This window comes from Pteropus vampyrus, unplaced genomic scaffold, assembly GCF_000151845.1.
Source record: "Pteropus vampyrus isolate Shadow unplaced genomic scaffold, Pvam_2.0 Scaffold329, whole genome shotgun sequence".
NCBI classification, from domain to species: Eukaryota; Metazoa; Chordata; class Mammalia; order Chiroptera; family Pteropodidae; genus Pteropus; species Pteropus vampyrus.
In genome coordinates this window covers 747,278-763,991 of record NW_011889110.1, presented here as the reverse complement: position 1 = coordinate 763,991, position 16,714 = coordinate 747,278, and the positions used below count along the sequence as shown (strand labels likewise).

Below are 16,714 nucleotides of genomic sequence, written 5' to 3'. Positions count from 1 at the left end.
GCTCTACCTGTCTAGGGCCCTAGGGAGGAGGACTCCTTTGGAGTCTCTTGGTTCATTCGGGATGCAAGAAGATGGCTGGCAGTGACGGCTGTGTCACCAGGGAGCTGGGGAACGACAGGCAACGATGGGCTGAGCAGGGGAAGGCCAGGACCATGCCTCCTCCCAGCCCGCTGCCCTCCTCCCACTCATCACCCTCTCCTGAGCTGGGCCCTGGGCCTACGTCCACGCTCCCCACCCCCAGATGGAAGGGCTGTGCTGGGGATCGGAGGCTTCGGCGGCCTGGCCTCTGGTTCCCTTTCTCAACTTGGCGGCTCACCTCCTTCTCCCAGCCCAGGTGTTTCTGCTGAAGCACTTCCTGGGGCAGAGAAGCTCACAGGCTGACTAGGGGTGGAGTGGGGCAGACCCACGGTGAGGACTCGGGGGTTCCGAGGACCCCTTCGGTTCTGCACCGATGTGCCTGTTTACAGCCACGCACACCTCCCTGCACCCACGGTCCTGCTCCACATGCGGCTCACCTCGCGGACGCACTCGCTCTCACAGCCATTGGTCCCGGCACTCATGGGCTTTCGTCCACAATCTCCCACTTACTCATCCCTCATGCACATGTACCGACTGCCCCAACAGCCTCCCTTATGCTCTTTTCCAGAGCCACGCATGTCCTCAGGCAGTGCACAGCCGGAGTGGCTCATTCTAAGTGACTCTCTGGCTAAAGCCAGACACTGCCTGTATCTTAAGAGCCTCCCCCAGTTCCACAGTGGGAGGCACATTTGTCAGCATCTGCGTGCTCTAGGGTACATTCTCGGAGGCCTCGGGAGACACAGGACTGTCCCCTGTTGGGTAATCCACAAATTGTCCTCTCCAGCCAAGGCAGAAGGGCTAATGCACCGGAGGACAGCCACCTCCTCACTGTCTGCTCTGGATGTCGATGCAAAGGCCAATGGGATCCTTTTCAGGGCGGGAGGCCAGGGCTAGAAGAGAGAGCTTCTGAGACCTATCCAAGGTGGAGATTAAAGGGGAGAGGCTGCAGCATTAAGCTGAGCAAGGATTACACTGGAATTTCCTGGGCGTTTAACAGCTGCAGAACAGGACAGAGGGCAGGGCCTGTGGCGCTGACCCCTCCCACACTGACCCCGTGGCTAACAGGTGTGAGGACCAGCTCAGCAACCACACCAGACATAAAACCAGCAGCCCCTTTGCCCTTAAGACCGTCCCTGCAGCCCACTCTGCTCCGTTTGCAGCAATGCCCCTCGAGTGTGTTCCCCGTGTCCAGTCCCCTCTTTCCCTCGGAAGTCGCTGTTCTGTGCTCGACATCCTGTGAGACAATTTTAACTTCTTGGGAGAGAAGCTTGAAGAAAACCCGGGGATGAAAGTTCTTTTGCTTTTATGTTTGACATTATTTTGCTAATTCATTCCCGGCTCCTACTGCCTCTCCATCTCTGCTTTCTTCTCAGATGAAATTTTCTAGATACTTCGAAACCTAGAGGGGGAAAAGGAGGGAGGATAAAATATAAGTATATGCTATACTAGTCTAAGTTTTATAAATATTTCTCTTTTTTGTTTAGATTTGAATTGTGAGATTTTGTTTTCATTATAAAAATAAGGTATGATCATTGTAACAAGAAAAACAATTCTAATATGCGTAAGACAAAGTTAACTCACCCCCCGCCCCCTTTTCTATGTCCTACAGTAACCAATTTTAATGGCCCGGTATATCTTCTGCCATACTTTCTTACAAGCTTATTTGGCTTATATTATTTAATTTTTTAAAATTCACTTTGTAGATTGAGGTACGTAAACTATATTAAGTCAGCTTGGTTTGTTCATCAGATTATCATATTTAGCATTTTGATTTAAGCGCAGTTCACTTTTAAGATTCTTAGAGGTTTAGTCATTTTTAAATCTTGCATTTTTATAGATAACCGAACTCGTAAGCTAAGATCCTACACAGTTTTAATCTTTGCCAGTTTCTGAAAACAAAATACAATCCTGACACCTAAGAAACTGCCATATTTTTGTCAACCAAAGAAATGTAGCCGGCTTGTGGATATAATGTCTCTGCTGTATGAAAAAGATACAAAATGATATATCCAGAAAAGGAGCTGAGAAAAAAAAATAGGAAGTCGCAGAATGCGACTTTTGTCACAGGAAACTTCATCTAATCAGTCTCATTTTCTGAGCTATCATTTGACATCCACAGTTCTGCTGCTTCTGGTGCTTGATATTTTTAAAAGCATGTACACATCTGAAATTTGAAAGTTTTTCTGATTGAGGTAAGTTTTCTGCTCTTTCATGGGTCAGAGGATTTCTAAACACTGGCCAACTTCTTTCAGTAGTTGGAGAAGAGAGAGAGGTCTCAAGCAGGCCACAAGGAAGTGAGTGGGGTGAGGGGCCTGGCCTCGTAGAGGCCTGTCCCGCTCTGTGTGGCAGCTGGGATGTGCTTGGCCGCTCCCAGAATGAACTCCTGGACCAAACGGAGAAAGATGTCCTAGTCCTTAGCCATTGACAGCACTTTGAAAATCGAGTTCTAAGCCCCGCTTGTTTAGAATTCCAGGCATGTGTGTGGAGCAGCAGCGTGTTCTTGTCACTTATATTTCTGCCTTTGAAACTTGTTTCAAAAGATTCTGCAGTGGTAGGAATAGTTGACAGCAATTTCTTTCAGATCTTAATAAAGTTTTTTCTTTCCACGTTTTTATTTTAGCCGTAGAGAGACACTCAGATTCTTTTTATCTATTAAAAAAGAGAAGACCTGAATTTATCTGGTTCATTTGATAAGTGAGAACTGACCTAACCGCCTCGTCTCACTCAGGCACAATTCCTTTCTGAAGAAACCTGTTTATAACCTTCAATTTTCTGGATCCAGATCCAGAAAATTGTGTCCTCATCAAACAGCGAAAGTACACTTTGGGCGCTTTATGATCCTCCGCCGTTTCTTCTTAATGAAAGTACCATTTTCCTAAGTAAAAATTTTTAAAGTCACTGAAGTGGCAGTCGGCACGCAATGACTCCACTTTACTCTTTCCTTTATGACCCCTCGTGATGACGGAAGCTCAGTGGCTTCAGCTTTCCTAATTGCCTTTGCTCTTTTCTGGAACTTCTGGAGAGAGGCCAGCTTCGTGTTGTCATTGAGATGCCTGCTAAAGCTATGCATGCACACCCTGTCACGGCCACAAGCCACTGCGGTACTCGTGTTGTGGGTCACCGGAGCAACGCTTTGCCACGCCTCATCTTCTAGAACGTTCCATGTTGCACCGCTGATATTATCTGCAGTGCGTCTTTTCTTTCACGTTTCGATTTCCTTCCAAAAATCGATTGAGATGTTTCTTAAGGGTTTATTACTCCTCTGTGATTATTTGTCGAGTTATCCGTTTAGAAAGACACAGCACTCATAGTGTCTTCGTTATACAGATTCCAGAATCCATCCGGGCTCTGACTGAAAGAAGCTATTTTAAAGAATGTCTGCCGGGCAAATGGTATAACAGCCTTCATTGTTTAAGGGCTTTTTGCTGGCATTTTCAGTGCTTGATAAGAACGTTCCTGAAGATTCTCTTGCTCTGGACAGAATCTGGTCGGCTCTGGTGTGTCGGGCGTGTTTCTAAATTAAGCCCTGGAGAGTAGGGGTTGCACCTACGATGAGAATGACTTTAGGATCCTTGTTAAACAGCCCTTGGTGATGGGGCCATGCTTTTCACTTCGTGAAGCATTTATTTAATCTGTGAATGATTCTAGTAGCATTGGGGACTGTATTTGCAAAGAACCTCTGTTTCTTAGGAATAATTCGCTCTGTGGAAGTACTTTTTTTTTTCCAGGTTTCCTGAGATACAATCGACATATAGCATTGTGTAAGTTTAAGGTGTACCACATGATGATTTGGAAATGTTGTTTGCTTGCTTCCATGTGCCCTAAGTCGAACGCTCCGTTTCACAGATAGGGTTCTAGAAGCATGAAAGGTGAATTTCAGTGGCTCGTAGGCAGATACCCACCACACATCAGCCGATACAGATGTTGAAACCGTGTCTTTTCATGGTAACTGCATGGAGATAACCCTGAAGGCTTCATCTTACGATATAGACAGGATTACCAGGAAAAAATCAGATGAGTAGAGATCAAATCACGATTTTCATATTCATCAAAGTTAAATATAGTTGAATAGGTTGATTTTCGCTTCATTGTGAAATGTGTCATTTTCAACAGCACCGTGGGTCACACAGCCACAAATATCCAGGAGGAAACAGATTCTAACTTGCACTTGGCTTTCTTTTTCTTTTCCTATCCTCTCAATTCTGTGCCTTTTGAGTGACATGCCTCTTGTTTTCTTCTCAACGGAAATAATAAATGCAATCGCTACTCTCGACCGTGCAACTCATGGACTTTGGAGACTCAGTCACGGGGACAGAGATAGGTCACCAGTAATCTCTAGACCAACACACGAAGCAAGGGCTGAGCCCGTGTGTTGTGACCGTGACTCTGGAGGCAGCCATACTCCCCCGGTCACGTGCTTGTGCTGTGTGCTTCTGAAGGCTCAGGGGCATTTTATATAAAAGGGAAGCTTATTTATGACCTAGTCAGAGAAGTCATTTTGGGAGCATGAACGCTCTTTTGATTCATTTTACTAAATTATTACAGGTTTAAAGGAATTTCTAATAAATGATTTAATTGAAAGGATAGTACATATATATACACACAAGGTTTTTTAAATGCAAAAATTAAAGAAGTACAGGGAGGGTGCACCGCCCTTGCTCCAGCTCCCGTGTTGTCCATCCATCATAATGATCCACACACGGATATGCATATGGATGTCCTTAAATTACCAATCGAGAGCATACTTCATGCTGTTCCGCACTGGATTTTCACTTGAAGATTATTTTCATATCAATGCATAAACAGTAGCCTTTATTCCTTTTGAAGGTTGTGCCATAATCTTAGTATTTTTTTTTTTAATTTTTTGATTACAGTTGACGTACGATTATATTAGTTTCAGGCGTACAGCATAGTGGTTAGACATTTAAATAACTTACGAAGTGATCCCCCCCCATAAGTCCAGTGCCCATCTGACAGCGTGCATAGTTATTGCATTATTATTGACTCTACTTCCTGTGCTATACTCTCCATCCCCATAAACCATCTTCCTTAATGATAAATGGTTACTTTCCAGTCTTTTCCTTTACAAACAATTCTGCCACAAATATCCTTGTTTGAACATCTGGGCAAATAGATCCAAGTATATGGTACCCCAAGGACAAATTCTTAGAAGTGATGCTGCTAGACAGACGTCGCCAATTGTCCAAGAGGATATTCCAGTTTGAACTCGTAAGCGCAGTGAACAGAAGAGAGCCTATTTTCTGCACCTTCTCCAGCCCACTGCATTATTAACCTCATTGGACACAATGGCATGTCACGCCTTCCTTTCGCTGTGAGCAAACTGGAAGCATCTTTGCATATATTTAAAGAAGACGTTTATTTGTCTGTAAGCCACAGAAAAAAATGTGCCCCTTGCGGAAAGAGGACCTTGTTCACCAGACATAGGCACGCCGGGCCCACACGGCGCTCTCCGTCCTCGACGCTGGCCCGTTTCTCGGGTGGCATCTTTATACCATGTCTTCTTTGCATCTGTCCTCACACCCGCCCTCCCTGGTACCCCACAGCTCTCTTTCTGTGACCCCTCTCACGTCACTGCCTATCTGAAACATCTAGAGCATCCAAGTCTGATGGGGGCCCGGGGCTGTCATGGAGCGGGGGGGGGGGAGGATGTGTGTCCCCAGGGAAGGAGTCATTTTCAACCCACTCGGTTTTTAATGAGAAGACTCTCCCGACTCCCAATGCAGGGTGGCTGTAAATGAAGAGAAAGGATTAGAATAGCATCTTCCAACAGAGTAGTAGCTCCTTCCAGAAGAAAACAGTAAGACTGGCCCAGAACTAAGTACCCCATGCTCTATAGAGGATGGGCCGTGAGACGTGGACGTAGGGAGGGAGCAACACGGCCACGGCTTCCGGGATGGTGGACTTGCCACAGTCAAGGGAGAGGTCCCTGCTGGTTGTCACCCTGCAGTTGGTGCCAGGACCATCTGAGAGCTAGAGGAGGAGAAGTGAGCCAGGGTTTGGAGCCTGGGCCATCTGTGAAGCAACGTGGTCACCTCCCGCTTGCCCCTTCCGGTCCTGTGTCTCCACAGGAAGCAAGCTTGGCTGCGGTCCCCAGGCCTACAAAGCGGCAGCCCTGCCTGGGAGCAGGGCGGTGGCCAGCGTGATGGTGGGAGCCCTGAAGATGCCCCATGGCCGCTGAGGGTGCTGCCCGGCCAGGGAGCGGAGTGGCGGGCATGGTGTGCAGTCTCTGGGTCCTGGTCCTGGTGTCCTCCGTTCTGGCTCTGGAAGGTAAGAGGGAGGGGGCACCCGGGAACCCCCCACCTGCCAGTAGAGACTCGACACAGGTGGATATGGGGATGATTCAGAAAAGGCAGAAACGAGTGAAGACCTCAAAGCGGGCACAGGAGTGGGGAGGGTTTCAGATAGAGGCTCCTGACAACAGCTGTGCTCCCGCCGGTGAATTAAACGGACCGGGATGGGGACTCTGTTTCTCCTCATGGGAAGGGGGCGGAGGTTGAGCAGTGCTGGCCGGCGCCTTGGCCACTGCCTGCCCCTTCTTGTCTCTGGGCAGAGGTGTTGCTGGACACCACCGGAGAGACATCTGAGATCGGCTGGCTCACCTACCCACCAGGTGGGGTGAGTGTCGCCCTCGCATTCTGCACCCATCACCCCTCTCTCGCCCTGCTCCCCAGAGTGCGGATTTGGGGAAGGAAACCCCAGGTGGAGACTAATGGAATGAGACTCCTCGCCTCCCTCTGCTTTGCATGCCAGTTCATTTTCAGTCTCCGGGGAAGAGATGTGCCCCCCAACTTCCTGCACCCTGCAAGCCCTGAGCAGTAACCGGCCTCCCCTCCCTGCAGTGGGACGAAGTGAGCGTCCTGGACGACCAGCGACGCCTGACGCGGACCTTCGAGGCCTGCCACGTGGCAGGCGCCCCGCCGGGCGCCGGGCAGGACAACTGGCTGCAGACCCACTTCGTGGAGCGGCGGGGCGCCCAGAGGGCGCACATCCGGCTGCACTTCTCCGTGCGGGCCTGCGCCAGCCTGGGCGTGGCCGGGGGCGCCTGTCGCGAGACCTTCACGCTCTATTACCGCCAGGCCGAGGAGCCGGACGGCGCCGACGGCGGTGCGGCCTGGCACCTCAAACGCTGGACCAAGGTGGACACGATCGCGGCGGACGAGAGCTTCCCCGCCCCCTCCGCCTGGGCGGTGGGGCCCCGAGGGCCTGGGCCTCGGGCCGGGCTGCAGCTCAACGTCAAAGAGCGGAGCTTCGGCCCCCTGACCCAGCGCGGCTTCTACGTGGCCTTCCAGGACACTGGGGCCTGCCTGGCCCTCGTGGCCGTCAAGCTCTTTTCTCACGCCTGCCCCTCCGTGCTCCGCGCCTTCGCCTCCTTCCCTGAGACGCAGGCCAGTGGGGCCGGGGGCGCCTCCCTGGTGGCGGCCGTGGGCACCTGTGTGGCTCATGCAGAGCCAGAGGAGGATGGAGGTGGGGGCCAGGCAGGGGGCAGCCCCCCCAGGCTGCACTGCAACGGGGAGGGCAAGTGGATGGTAGCTGTCGGGGGCTGCCGCTGCCAGCCCGGGCACCAGCCTGCACGTGGAGACAAGGCCTGCCAAGGTGAGCCCCCATCCCCCTGTGCGTGCCGCGACCGCCTCACCTGCCCTGACCTCTGTGGTCCTTTCCTGGATGCCCCATACTTCTTCATTCTGTCCCCAGAACATCAGGAATGAACTATTTTAGGAACGGACATTAATTTTTTTTTTCCAGATTTATTTCCCAGAGCACCCAAACTTGCTCTTGTCCGCTCATCTGAAATTTCTAGAACCCTCTGGAGACTTCTGCAGCCATTGCTGAAGCTCTTAGGGCTGCAGGCCTGAGAAGTGATGGAGATCAGAAGGAGTTGAGCTCCTGGGTTATCTCGGGACAGGGTCCTTGGTCCACATTTGCCCTTTATTTGGGGTGGGATTATCCCGAGGTCAGGGGAGGAGACTGATTCCGCTGCAGGGGGAGGCTGCAGGCGGCCTCTGCAGAGGGAAGTTATGCAATCAGGCCTAGGACGCCTGCCTCTGGTGCTTGGCCTGCTCAGAGCCCCCGCCCACCTCCCTTTTTCCATCAGTGGAAATGCAGTTCCACCTCCAGTGAAATGGCAGATGTAATCTTTGCCCGAGGGAAGAGTGGGTTTAGGGTTCCAGCTCAGGAGGAAAGGAGGAACTGGCCCTTTGTCAGGTGCGTGGGGCTCAGGAGGGGTGGACGGAATGAGCCAAGCCTCTACTCTCTGCTCTTCAGCTTGCCCCAAGGGGTCCTACAAGGCTCTGGCTGGGAACACGCCCTGCTCGCCCTGCCCGGCCCGCAGCCAGGCCTCTGACTCTGCGGCCTTCGTCTGCCCCTGCCTTGGGGGCTTCTACAGGGCCAGTTCAGACCCCCCAGAGGCCCCCTGCACTGGTGAGTCTCCCCGCCACCCGAGAGGTAGAAGCAGGACTGGGAGCGGAGCCAGAAGAGAGGGTCTTTGAGGGCGGCGGGTGGGGCTGGTTCGCACTGGCAGTGACTTCTCTTTCTCCTGTGTCCTCCGTGTCCTCCCCGCCTGGCCCGCATCTCCCCTTCCTCTCTGACCCCATCCACCCTGGCTGACCCGCCTCTCTCCTCCCACGGGCCACCTCTGCTTTCCGGCCCCACCGCGTGCTCCTCCATCCTGCCCCTGCCACAACCCCCTCCTCCCGGGCCCTTCCCCACTGCACCCGCTGGCTTCCCCAGGCCCCCCGTCGGCCCCGCAGGAGCTGTGGTTCGAGGTTCAAGGCTCGGCGCTCATGCTGCACTGGCGCTTGCCCCAGGAGCTGGGGGGGCGAGGGGACCTGCTCTTCAACGTCGTGTGCAGGGTGTGTGACAGCCGCCAGGAGCCCGGCGCAGGGGGCGCAGGGGGCGCGTGCCGCCGCTGCCCGGATGAGGTGCACTTCGACCCCCGCCAGAGGGGCCTGACTGAGAGCCGAGTGTTAGTTGGGGGGCTCCGGGCACATGTACCCTACATCTTGGAGGTGCAGGCTGTCAACGGGGTGTCGGAGCTCAGCCCTGACCCTCCCCAGGCCGCGGCCATTAATGTCAGCACCAGCCACGCAGGTGAGCCCTGCCTTGTCCTAAGCCTTACCTCGCCTTTTCCGAACCCCTCCCCCACTCCCGCCTCCTGGTCCCTGGAAACCCCCTTCTAACCCCCCATCCAGTTCCCTCAGCAGTCCCTGTGGTGCATCAGGTGAGCCGGGCCTCCGACAGCATCACGGTGTCCTGGCCTCAGCCAGACCAGGCCAACGGGAACATCCTGGACTATCAGCTTCGCTACTATGACCAGGTGCGGGGGCGGGGTGGCCCAGGAGGGCTGGGGGGATCTCACAGTACCCCACCATGGGGCTAGAGGTGCAGGGACCAGGAGGGGTACCCAGGAGCCCTGTGGAGGGTGGCAGAGGCCAGAAGCCTTGGGGGTGTCGGTTGGAGCAGGAGTGAGGGGCTGAGGCCTGCCAGCAGGGAGTGAATGGCTATCACCCCCAGGCAGAAGATGAATCCCACTCCTTCACCCTGACCAGCGAGACCAACATGGCAACTGTGACACAGCTGAGTCCCGGGCACATCTACGGCTTCCAGGTGCGGGCACGGACCGCTGCAGGCCACGGCCCCTACGGGGGCAAGGTCTACTTCCAGACGCTGCCTCAAGGTGAGCGGAGGCCTGGATGGAGGGCGGACACCAGAGGGTGGTGAGGAGAGGCCAGGGGCCCCCCTGGTCTTGAACCCTCCCCCAGAACCCTCCAGACCAGAGGCTGTGAGGAGAGAGCTCGTGGCTGAGCCGGGGTCACCGGGTTGGTGGGCAGGGGGTGCATGTTGAGGTGTGTAGGTGCGTGCTCATGCGAGGTCTCACCCACCTGTGATCTTGGGTGCCGGTTCCTCAGGTGAGCTGTCCACTCAGCTTCCGGAGCGACTCTCCTTGGTGATTGGGTCCATCCTGGGGGCCTTGGCCTTCCTCCTGCTGGTGGCCATCACCGTGCTGGCTGTTGTCTTCCAGAGGTGAGCCCCTCCCCGCCATGCCCCCACCCCTCTCACTCCACATCGCAACCCCAAGTCCCAGCAGCCCCAAAGCCCGCTGCAGAAACCCCCACCGCCCAGCGCCTTCCCCTGGGCCCACGCAAAGGCGGAAGGAGGGAGCTGGGGACCCTCCCCCTGGGGGCCCGGCAGGACGGCAGCCTGTGCGGGAGTGGAAGGGGGAGGAAATGGGAGCGAGGCTCATTCCGGGACACTGGTTTGTCCCTCAGGAAGAGGCGTGGGACAGGCTACACTGAGCGACTGCAACAGCACAGCAGCCCAGGTGAGGCAGCCGGAAGTGGATGGGATGGGGCCAGGGTTGGGGTGCACCGATGAAGAGCAGGGGGCTTGGGCCAGGAACACACCAGGTTCCCCCAAGGCTGAGGGGAGCTCCTCGGCACTGTCTTCAGAAGTAAGAGGGCACGCCACTCCCCATAACATGCCCCGCACACCTCCAGGGCTTGGGGTGAAGTATTACATCGACCCGTCCACATACGAGGACCCCTGCCAGGCCATCCGAGAATTTGCCCGGGAGGTCGATCCTGCTTATATCAAGATCGAGGAGGTCATCGGGGCAGGTACGGCGGGGGCAGAGGGAAGGCTTGGTAGGAGTCCTCCTCAACGCGGCAGGATGCCGTGAGCCCACCGTCTGTCCTTGACCGCCCCCAACCTACACCCATCCTGCCAGGCTCCTTCGGAGAAGTGCGCCGGGGCCGGCTGCAGCCCCGGGGCCGGCGGGAGCAAGCGGTGGCCATCCAGGCCCTGTGGACCGGAGGTGCCGAGAGCCTGCAGATGGCCTTTCTAGGCCAGGCCGCAGTGCTGGGCCAGTTCCAGCACCCCAACATCCTGCGGCTGGAGGGCGTGGTCACTAAGAGCCGGCCCCTCATGGTGCTGACGGAGCTCATGGAGTTGGGGCCCCTGGACAGCTTCCTCAGGGTCAGTCCGGCCTGCGGGGGAGGCGGGCCCTTGGTTCTGGGCAAGTTTGCGGCTCTCAGCTGCTCTGGAGGCCCTACACCTTCGCTCCTTCTCGCCTGCCCCTGGTGGTCTTCAGCTTCATCCCCGGCCATTTTCTGAGTCCTAAATCCCCTCGCCCTCTCATGCGGATGTCTGCTCTGCGTGTGTCGAGTTCCTCACTCAGTTGCTGACCTCTGCCCCTGCCCCTCAGCAGCGAGAGGGCCAATTCAGCAGCCTGCAGCTGGTGGCCATGCAGCGGGGCGTGGCTGCCGCCATGCAGTACCTGTCCAGCTTTGCCTTCGTCCACCGCGCGCTCTCTGCCCGCAGTGTGCTGGTGAATAGCCACCTGGTCTGCAAAGTAGCCCGTCTTGGCCACAGTCCTCAGGTGAGAACACAGCCTTGGGGCCTTTGCATCCTTCAGAGGGTGCTGGAGGATGAGCTAGAGCTTGTGGTGGGGACCTCAGGAGGCATAGCATTGTGTTTGAAGGCCTGGAACTCACCTGTGTTCCATCCAGGATAGAAGCCTGGACAAGGGGACATTGAAAGGTTTCAGAAACCGAGGCCATTGGGGAAGGTGGGAGACCTCAGAAACCTAGAACCACCTCTCACCTTCCCCTAATGACCACAGACTTTAGTCGGAGCAGCTGGGTACAAATCTGGGCCACGCCCCCTTGGCCGTGACTGCACAAGTGCATATCTCTCTGTGCCTCAGGCTCTGCATCTGTCCCATGGGGATGATATCATCCACCCCGCAGGGGCGCCGTGAGTGTTCAGAGATGCTTGACGTGAAGCCCTTGACTCACGTCTGAGCCTAGAGCAGTTGCCCAATAAACGTGACCTCTGCCGTGACGATCGCTGTTGTGACTTTTAACCGCACCCCTCAGGGCCCAAGTTGTATGCTTCGCTGGGCAGCCCCAGAGGTCATTGCACATGGAAAACATACGACATCTAGTGACGTCTGGAGCTTTGGGATCGTGATGTGGGAAGTGATGAGTTACGGAGAAAGGCCCTACTGGGACATGAGTGACCAGGAGGTGAGCTCTTGACCTCGACGTCGCTGATCCTCACCCCTGAGCCCTTCGACCCACTGGCCCCACAGACTTGCACGTTCTGAGTCCTCCACTCTCTAATCCGTTCCCACCCCGAGGTCTCCTGTATGGTTCAGTTCCTTCCCCACTGCGATTTCATGCTCCAGCTGATCCCAGCCCACCTGCTTCCGTAACAATGTACTCCTTTCCGCTGGCGGTAGCTTCTTCCCCTTACCATATTCTTCCTCTGACCGCCAGGTACTAAATGCAATAGAACAGGAGTTCCGGCTGCCCCCACCTCCAGGCTGTCCTCCTGGACTACATTTGCTTATGCTGGATACTTGGCAGAAGGACCGTACCCAGCGGCCTCACTTTGACCAACTGGTGGCTGCCTTTGACAAGATGATCCGCAAGCCAGACACTCTGCAGGCTGGCGGGAGCTCTGGGGACAGGTCTGGAGCTTGGGGCTGGAGCCTGGGAAAGCCAGGGAGGGTAGATGAGAGCCCAAGAGAAAACCGAGGTGTGGGGGCTAAGATGAAGAGCGGACTTTGACCTGCCTGCCCCTCCCCCTTAGGCCATCTCAGGCCCTTCTGAACCCAGTGGCCCTGGACTTTTCTTCTCTGGACTCACCTCAGGCCTGGCTTTCAGCCATTGGACTGGAGTGCTACCAGGACACCTTCTCCAGGTGTGGCCTCTGCACCTTCAGCGATGTGGCTCGGCTCAGCTTGGAGTAAGCAGGGAGAGGTGGGGTGGGAGCCTCCGGGCCCGAGGCCAGGGCCAGCCAGGGCCGTGCCTGGGGTCTTGGAGAAGCTGGCTCAGGGTCTGCTCCTTCCCCACCAGAGACCTGCCTGCCCTGGGCATCACGCTGGCTGGCCACCAGAAGAAACTGCTACACAACGTCCAGCTCCTTCAGCGGCACCTGAGGCAGCCAGGCTCAGTGGAGGTCTGAGGCCCTGGCTGGAAGCTGTGAACTCCGGATGCTTAGGACCCAGCCCCAGGGCCAAGGAGGGACGTGGGAGCCAAGAGCCAGTCTCCTGGGCCTCTCATGCCTGGCACTCTCAACCCAACCTTTTGGATGCTTCCTAACCCTGTCCTCGGTCCCTTCCCCGCCCCCCTCCCCACATTAAAGGGAAAGACGGGATTTTGCAAGTTGGAGATGTGGTGAGGCCTCAGTTGGCAAGGAGAGGTCGGCAAGATGCCACCGCAGAGCAGGACGCACGAGGGGAGCAGAACATGTTTATTGGAAGGTGAAGCTGCGGAGACTCAAGCAGCTTCACCCCACCCCCAGAGCGCTGTCTGTCCCCTCACTCATGGCTTCTTCCACAAGCCTCCCCCACATTTGTGGAGTACCCGGACAGCGGTCCCCACTTCTCACTCTGATTCTGGGGTGGGGACTGGATGCCAGAGGTGGCAGGCCTGTCCTTAAAGTGCTTTGCTCCGACAGTGCGGGGTGGGGGTGGGACCCCCTGAAGGCCGACGAGGGAGGGGTTGCCGCCTTGGCCGCCCGCTTTGCGTCGCTCTGCAGCTGAAGGGGTAGTGGCGGCCGGGGAACCCCGGTCAGTCAACCCGGGTCAGTCGTTCCTCCCGCCTTGGCCTGCGAGGCCCGACCTCTAGGTGTGCTGGGTTCTGCTTCCGAGCGGCGCGCAGGACAGGGAGAGCGACGCTGGGAGCCGGAGCGACGGGCGCTCAGACCTGATACTCCCAGCCGTCCTCCTCCAGGCCCTTGTTGACCACGCCCCTCAGTTCCGACTTCAGGGCCCCCTGCCGCAGTTTCCCCCAGTTGGCGCTGCTGCGGGAGGTGCTTCGCGACACCGAGGGGGCAGCCAGGGCCAGGCTGGGGCCGGGGGCGCGGCCCCGCCGCGGTTCCTCCCAGCCTTTGTCCGGGTCGTGGGCGCCCCGCGTGCGGAAGGCCTGTGCGTAGCGCCGGGCTCGCCGCTGGCTGAGATCCTGTTTGTCTTCCACCCTGTGGAGGAGGACAGGGTGGAAGACAAACCTCATGCCTGGCACTCTCAACCCAACCTTTTGGATGCTTCCTAACCCTGTCCTCGGTCCCTTCCCCGCCCCCCTCCCCACATTAAAGGGAAAGACGGGATTTTGCAAGTTGGAGATGTGGTGAGGCCTCAGTTGGCAAGGAGAGGTCGGCAAGATGCCACCGCAGAGCAGGACGCACGAGGGGAGCAGAGCAGGGAACATGTTTATTGGAAGGTGAAGCTGCGGAGACTCAAGCAGCTTCACCGCACCCCCAGAGCGCTGTCTGTCCCCTCACTCATGGCTTCTTCCACAAGCCTCCCCCACATTTGTGGAGTACCTGGACAGCGGTCCCCACTTCTCACTCTGATTCTGGGGTGGGGACTGGATGCCAGAGGTGGCAGGCCTGTCCTTAAAGTGCTTTGCTCCGACAGTGCGGGGTGGGGGTGGGACCCCCTGAAGGCCGACGAGGGAGGGGTTGCCGCCTTGGCCGCCCGCTTTGCGTCGCTCTGCAGCTGAAGGGGTAGTGGCGGCCGGGGAACCCCGGTCAGTCAACCCGGGTCAGTCGTTCCTCCCGCCTTGGCCTGCGACGCCCGACCTCTAGATGTGCTGGGTTCTGCTTCCGAGCGGCGCGCAGGGCAGGGAGAGCGACGCTGGGAGCCGGAGCGACGGGCGCTCAGACCTGATACTCCCAGCCGTCCTCCTCCAGGCCCTTGTTGACCACGCCCCTCAGTTCCGACTTCAGGGCCCCCTGCCGCAGTTTCCCCCAGTTGGCGCTGCTGCGGGAGGTGCTTCGCGACACCGAGGGGGCAGCCAGGGCCAGGCTGGGGCCGGGGGCGCGGCCCCGCCGCGGTTCCTCCCAGCCTTTGTCCGGGTCGTGGGCGCCCCGCGTGCGGAAGGCCTGTGCGTAGCGCCGGGCTCGCCGCTGGCTGAGATCCTGTTTGTCTTCCACCCTGTGGAGGAGGACAGGGGACTTGAGAGGAAGCTGAGGGCAGAAGGGCTGGCGCTGGACTGGGCCTGTCTCCGGTCCGCACCCCATCCCTCCACGGCCGGCCTTTTCCTTGTCTGCGGCTGGCGTGGCCCAGCCCCACCGCATTGCCACTCACCGCAGGAACCAGCGGTCCCCCAGCCCGTAGTCTCGCCCGAAGATCCCAGAGCGAGGCCATAGGCAGCGAGGCAGCTTCCGCTCCAGCATCACCGTGGTGGCCACGACCTGCGTGTGGGGACAGAAAGGGAAGTCAGAGAGCGGGCTGGGTGCAGACTGAGATGAAGGAAGGGCAGGGAGGAGAGAGGGGGCCGGGCGGAGGGGTGCCAGTTCAGCAACAGCTAGGAAACTCGGGAACTCATGGTGACAAACAGCGCCCCTAAGCTGAGGGCGGTCGGCCCTCTTCTGTGAGGGAGTCAGTGGGACGCGAGCCCCACAGTTCTCCGCCCAGTGACCTGCCACGGGGTCCTGATGCCAAGCTGGCCCTGCGGGTTGAGCGACCTCACTCCAAGGAGCACAGGAAGGTGAGCAAAGCAAAGGAGGGAGGGGGACCCACAGGGCCACAGGGCATTTCGACCCCATGGACACATGGACCACTTATCAATTCAAGCATCCTACGGAGAAATCTGACTTCAGTGCATTTGCGTGGAAAAAATATTTTCCTGAGCAAACCCCATTTAGCCAGTTTAGGGTTTTGTTTTGTTTTTCCAAACTATGTTTTCTACACCGTACAGTTCAATGCCAACCAGGTTTGGGGATTTCCATTTTTATTTTGCTGAAATTATTTCGTGAGACAAATTTCCTACGTATACTTTCCAATGATGATTCGATTCGTTTAATAGTTTTTGTCCCCATCACGGCGCTCTGACGGAAGAGAGTTTCTGCTACTATGGAGTTCTCGTGGCATTATTTTTAACATGTCTAATTTTTCTGGGTCAAATTTTGAAGACTTAAATGTTGCTAAAAAGATGTGATACTCCAGTTTTTATTCAGTAACAAAATTTACTGAGTGCCATTTTAGCCACTATGAGCTTTATTCATTTTTTTTCTTGATTACTCTAGAAAAGACTGAGGTTTCGATTCCTGAGCAAACTGAGGAATTTCCTTTCAGCTATTCCAGAATGGCTAGTCCAGTTCTTCCGTCCACCGTGCATTATTCCGTGTATTATTCCGTGTACTGTGCAGTAACCATCCAGACACACGTGGGGTCAAAATATCCTGCTGCTGTCAGAATTTGTCCCGGTCCTCAGCAGGCTGGGAAAGGCCTGCGCTAACCCTCCCAGCCACCAGGGGGCTCACCTGGGCCCTCCAGAGCTCATCCCGCTCGTGCGCCACCCGCCAGTGAGTGTCGCCCATCATGGCAATGAGGAGGTTGAGCATGAGCAGCGTGGCGATGATGGCAAAGGCCGCATAGGTGATGCTGTACATGAAGGGCAGGTCCACGTCGTAGTTGGCGGGCCCGTCGATGATGGTGAGGAACATCTCAAAGGTGCTGAACAGCGCCATGGGGTAGTTGTAGAAATGGCCCAGCTCATCCGGGTTCTCTGTCTGGAAGATGATATAGAAGGCTGCTCCGCCCAGGGGGTGAGAGTCGCCGTGTTCGTGACTAAACCGCAGCCAGCCCCTCGTGCCCGTTCCCTTCGTC

General features: G+C 56.4%; 2 protein-coding genes across 5 annotated transcripts in view; one reads left to right on the top strand and one right to left on the bottom strand.

The window, feature by feature from the left end:
• Window positions 1-1,554: 1,554 nt before the first annotated feature.
• On the top strand, window positions 1,555-13,271 carry EPHB6 (EPH receptor B6). Of its 4 annotated transcripts, none has more exons than XM_011378072.2 (17): window positions 1,555-3,839; window positions 6,168-6,366; window positions 6,650-6,714; window positions 6,939-7,692; window positions 8,362-8,517; window positions 8,827-9,186; window positions 9,288-9,412; window positions 9,610-9,772; window positions 10,005-10,119; window positions 10,365-10,417; window positions 10,593-10,712; window positions 10,823-11,070; window positions 11,300-11,473; window positions 11,973-12,122; window positions 12,375-12,568; window positions 12,691-12,846; window positions 12,957-13,065. In XM_011378072.2, exons 2-17 carry the CDS (start codon window positions 6,267-6,269, stop codon window positions 13,063-13,065), a joined length of 3,042 nt encoding a protein of 1,013 aa, XP_011376374.1. In that variant the 5' UTR covers window positions 1,555-3,839; window positions 6,168-6,266. The 4 variants fall into 4 exon arrangements, with proteins under 4 accessions (XP_011376374.1, XP_023377831.1, XP_023377832.1 ...); XM_023522063.1 differs by having other exon boundaries at window positions 1,555-5,576; XM_023522064.1 differs by lacking the exon at window positions 1,555-3,839 and having other exon boundaries at window positions 5,752-6,366; window positions 11,303-11,473; window positions 12,957-13,271.
• Window positions 13,272-14,746: 1,475 nt separating this feature from the next.
• TRPV6 (transient receptor potential cation channel subfamily V member 6) overlaps window positions 14,747-16,714 on the bottom strand; it is a 12,621-nt gene continuing 10,653 nt past the window's right edge. Inside the window, exons 5-7 of the mRNA XM_011378091.2 lie at window positions 16,369-16,707; window positions 15,191-15,297; window positions 14,747-15,037 (exon numbers count right to left, since the gene is read on the bottom strand). Of these exons, the coding sequence (XP_011376393.1) occupies window positions 14,761-15,037; window positions 15,191-15,297; window positions 16,369-16,707 (723 nt within the window). The 3' untranslated portion in view covers window positions 14,747-14,760. The remainder of the gene's footprint in view (window positions 15,038-15,190; window positions 15,298-16,368; window positions 16,708-16,714) is intronic.

Coding starts and splice junctions, on each gene's coding strand:
- EPHB6 (XM_023522062.1), top strand. CDS start 6,267: ATGGCCGCTGAGGGTGCTGCCCGGCCAGGGAGCGGAGTGGCGGGCATG. Junction 9,413..9,609: donor AGCTTCGCTACTATGACCAG/GTGCGGGGGCGG, acceptor TATCACCCCCAG/GCAGAAGATGAATCCCACTC. Junction 12,847..12,956: donor GTGGCTCGGCTCAGCTTGGA/GTAAGCAGGGAG, acceptor CTTCCCCACCAG/AGACCTGCCTGCCCTGGGCA.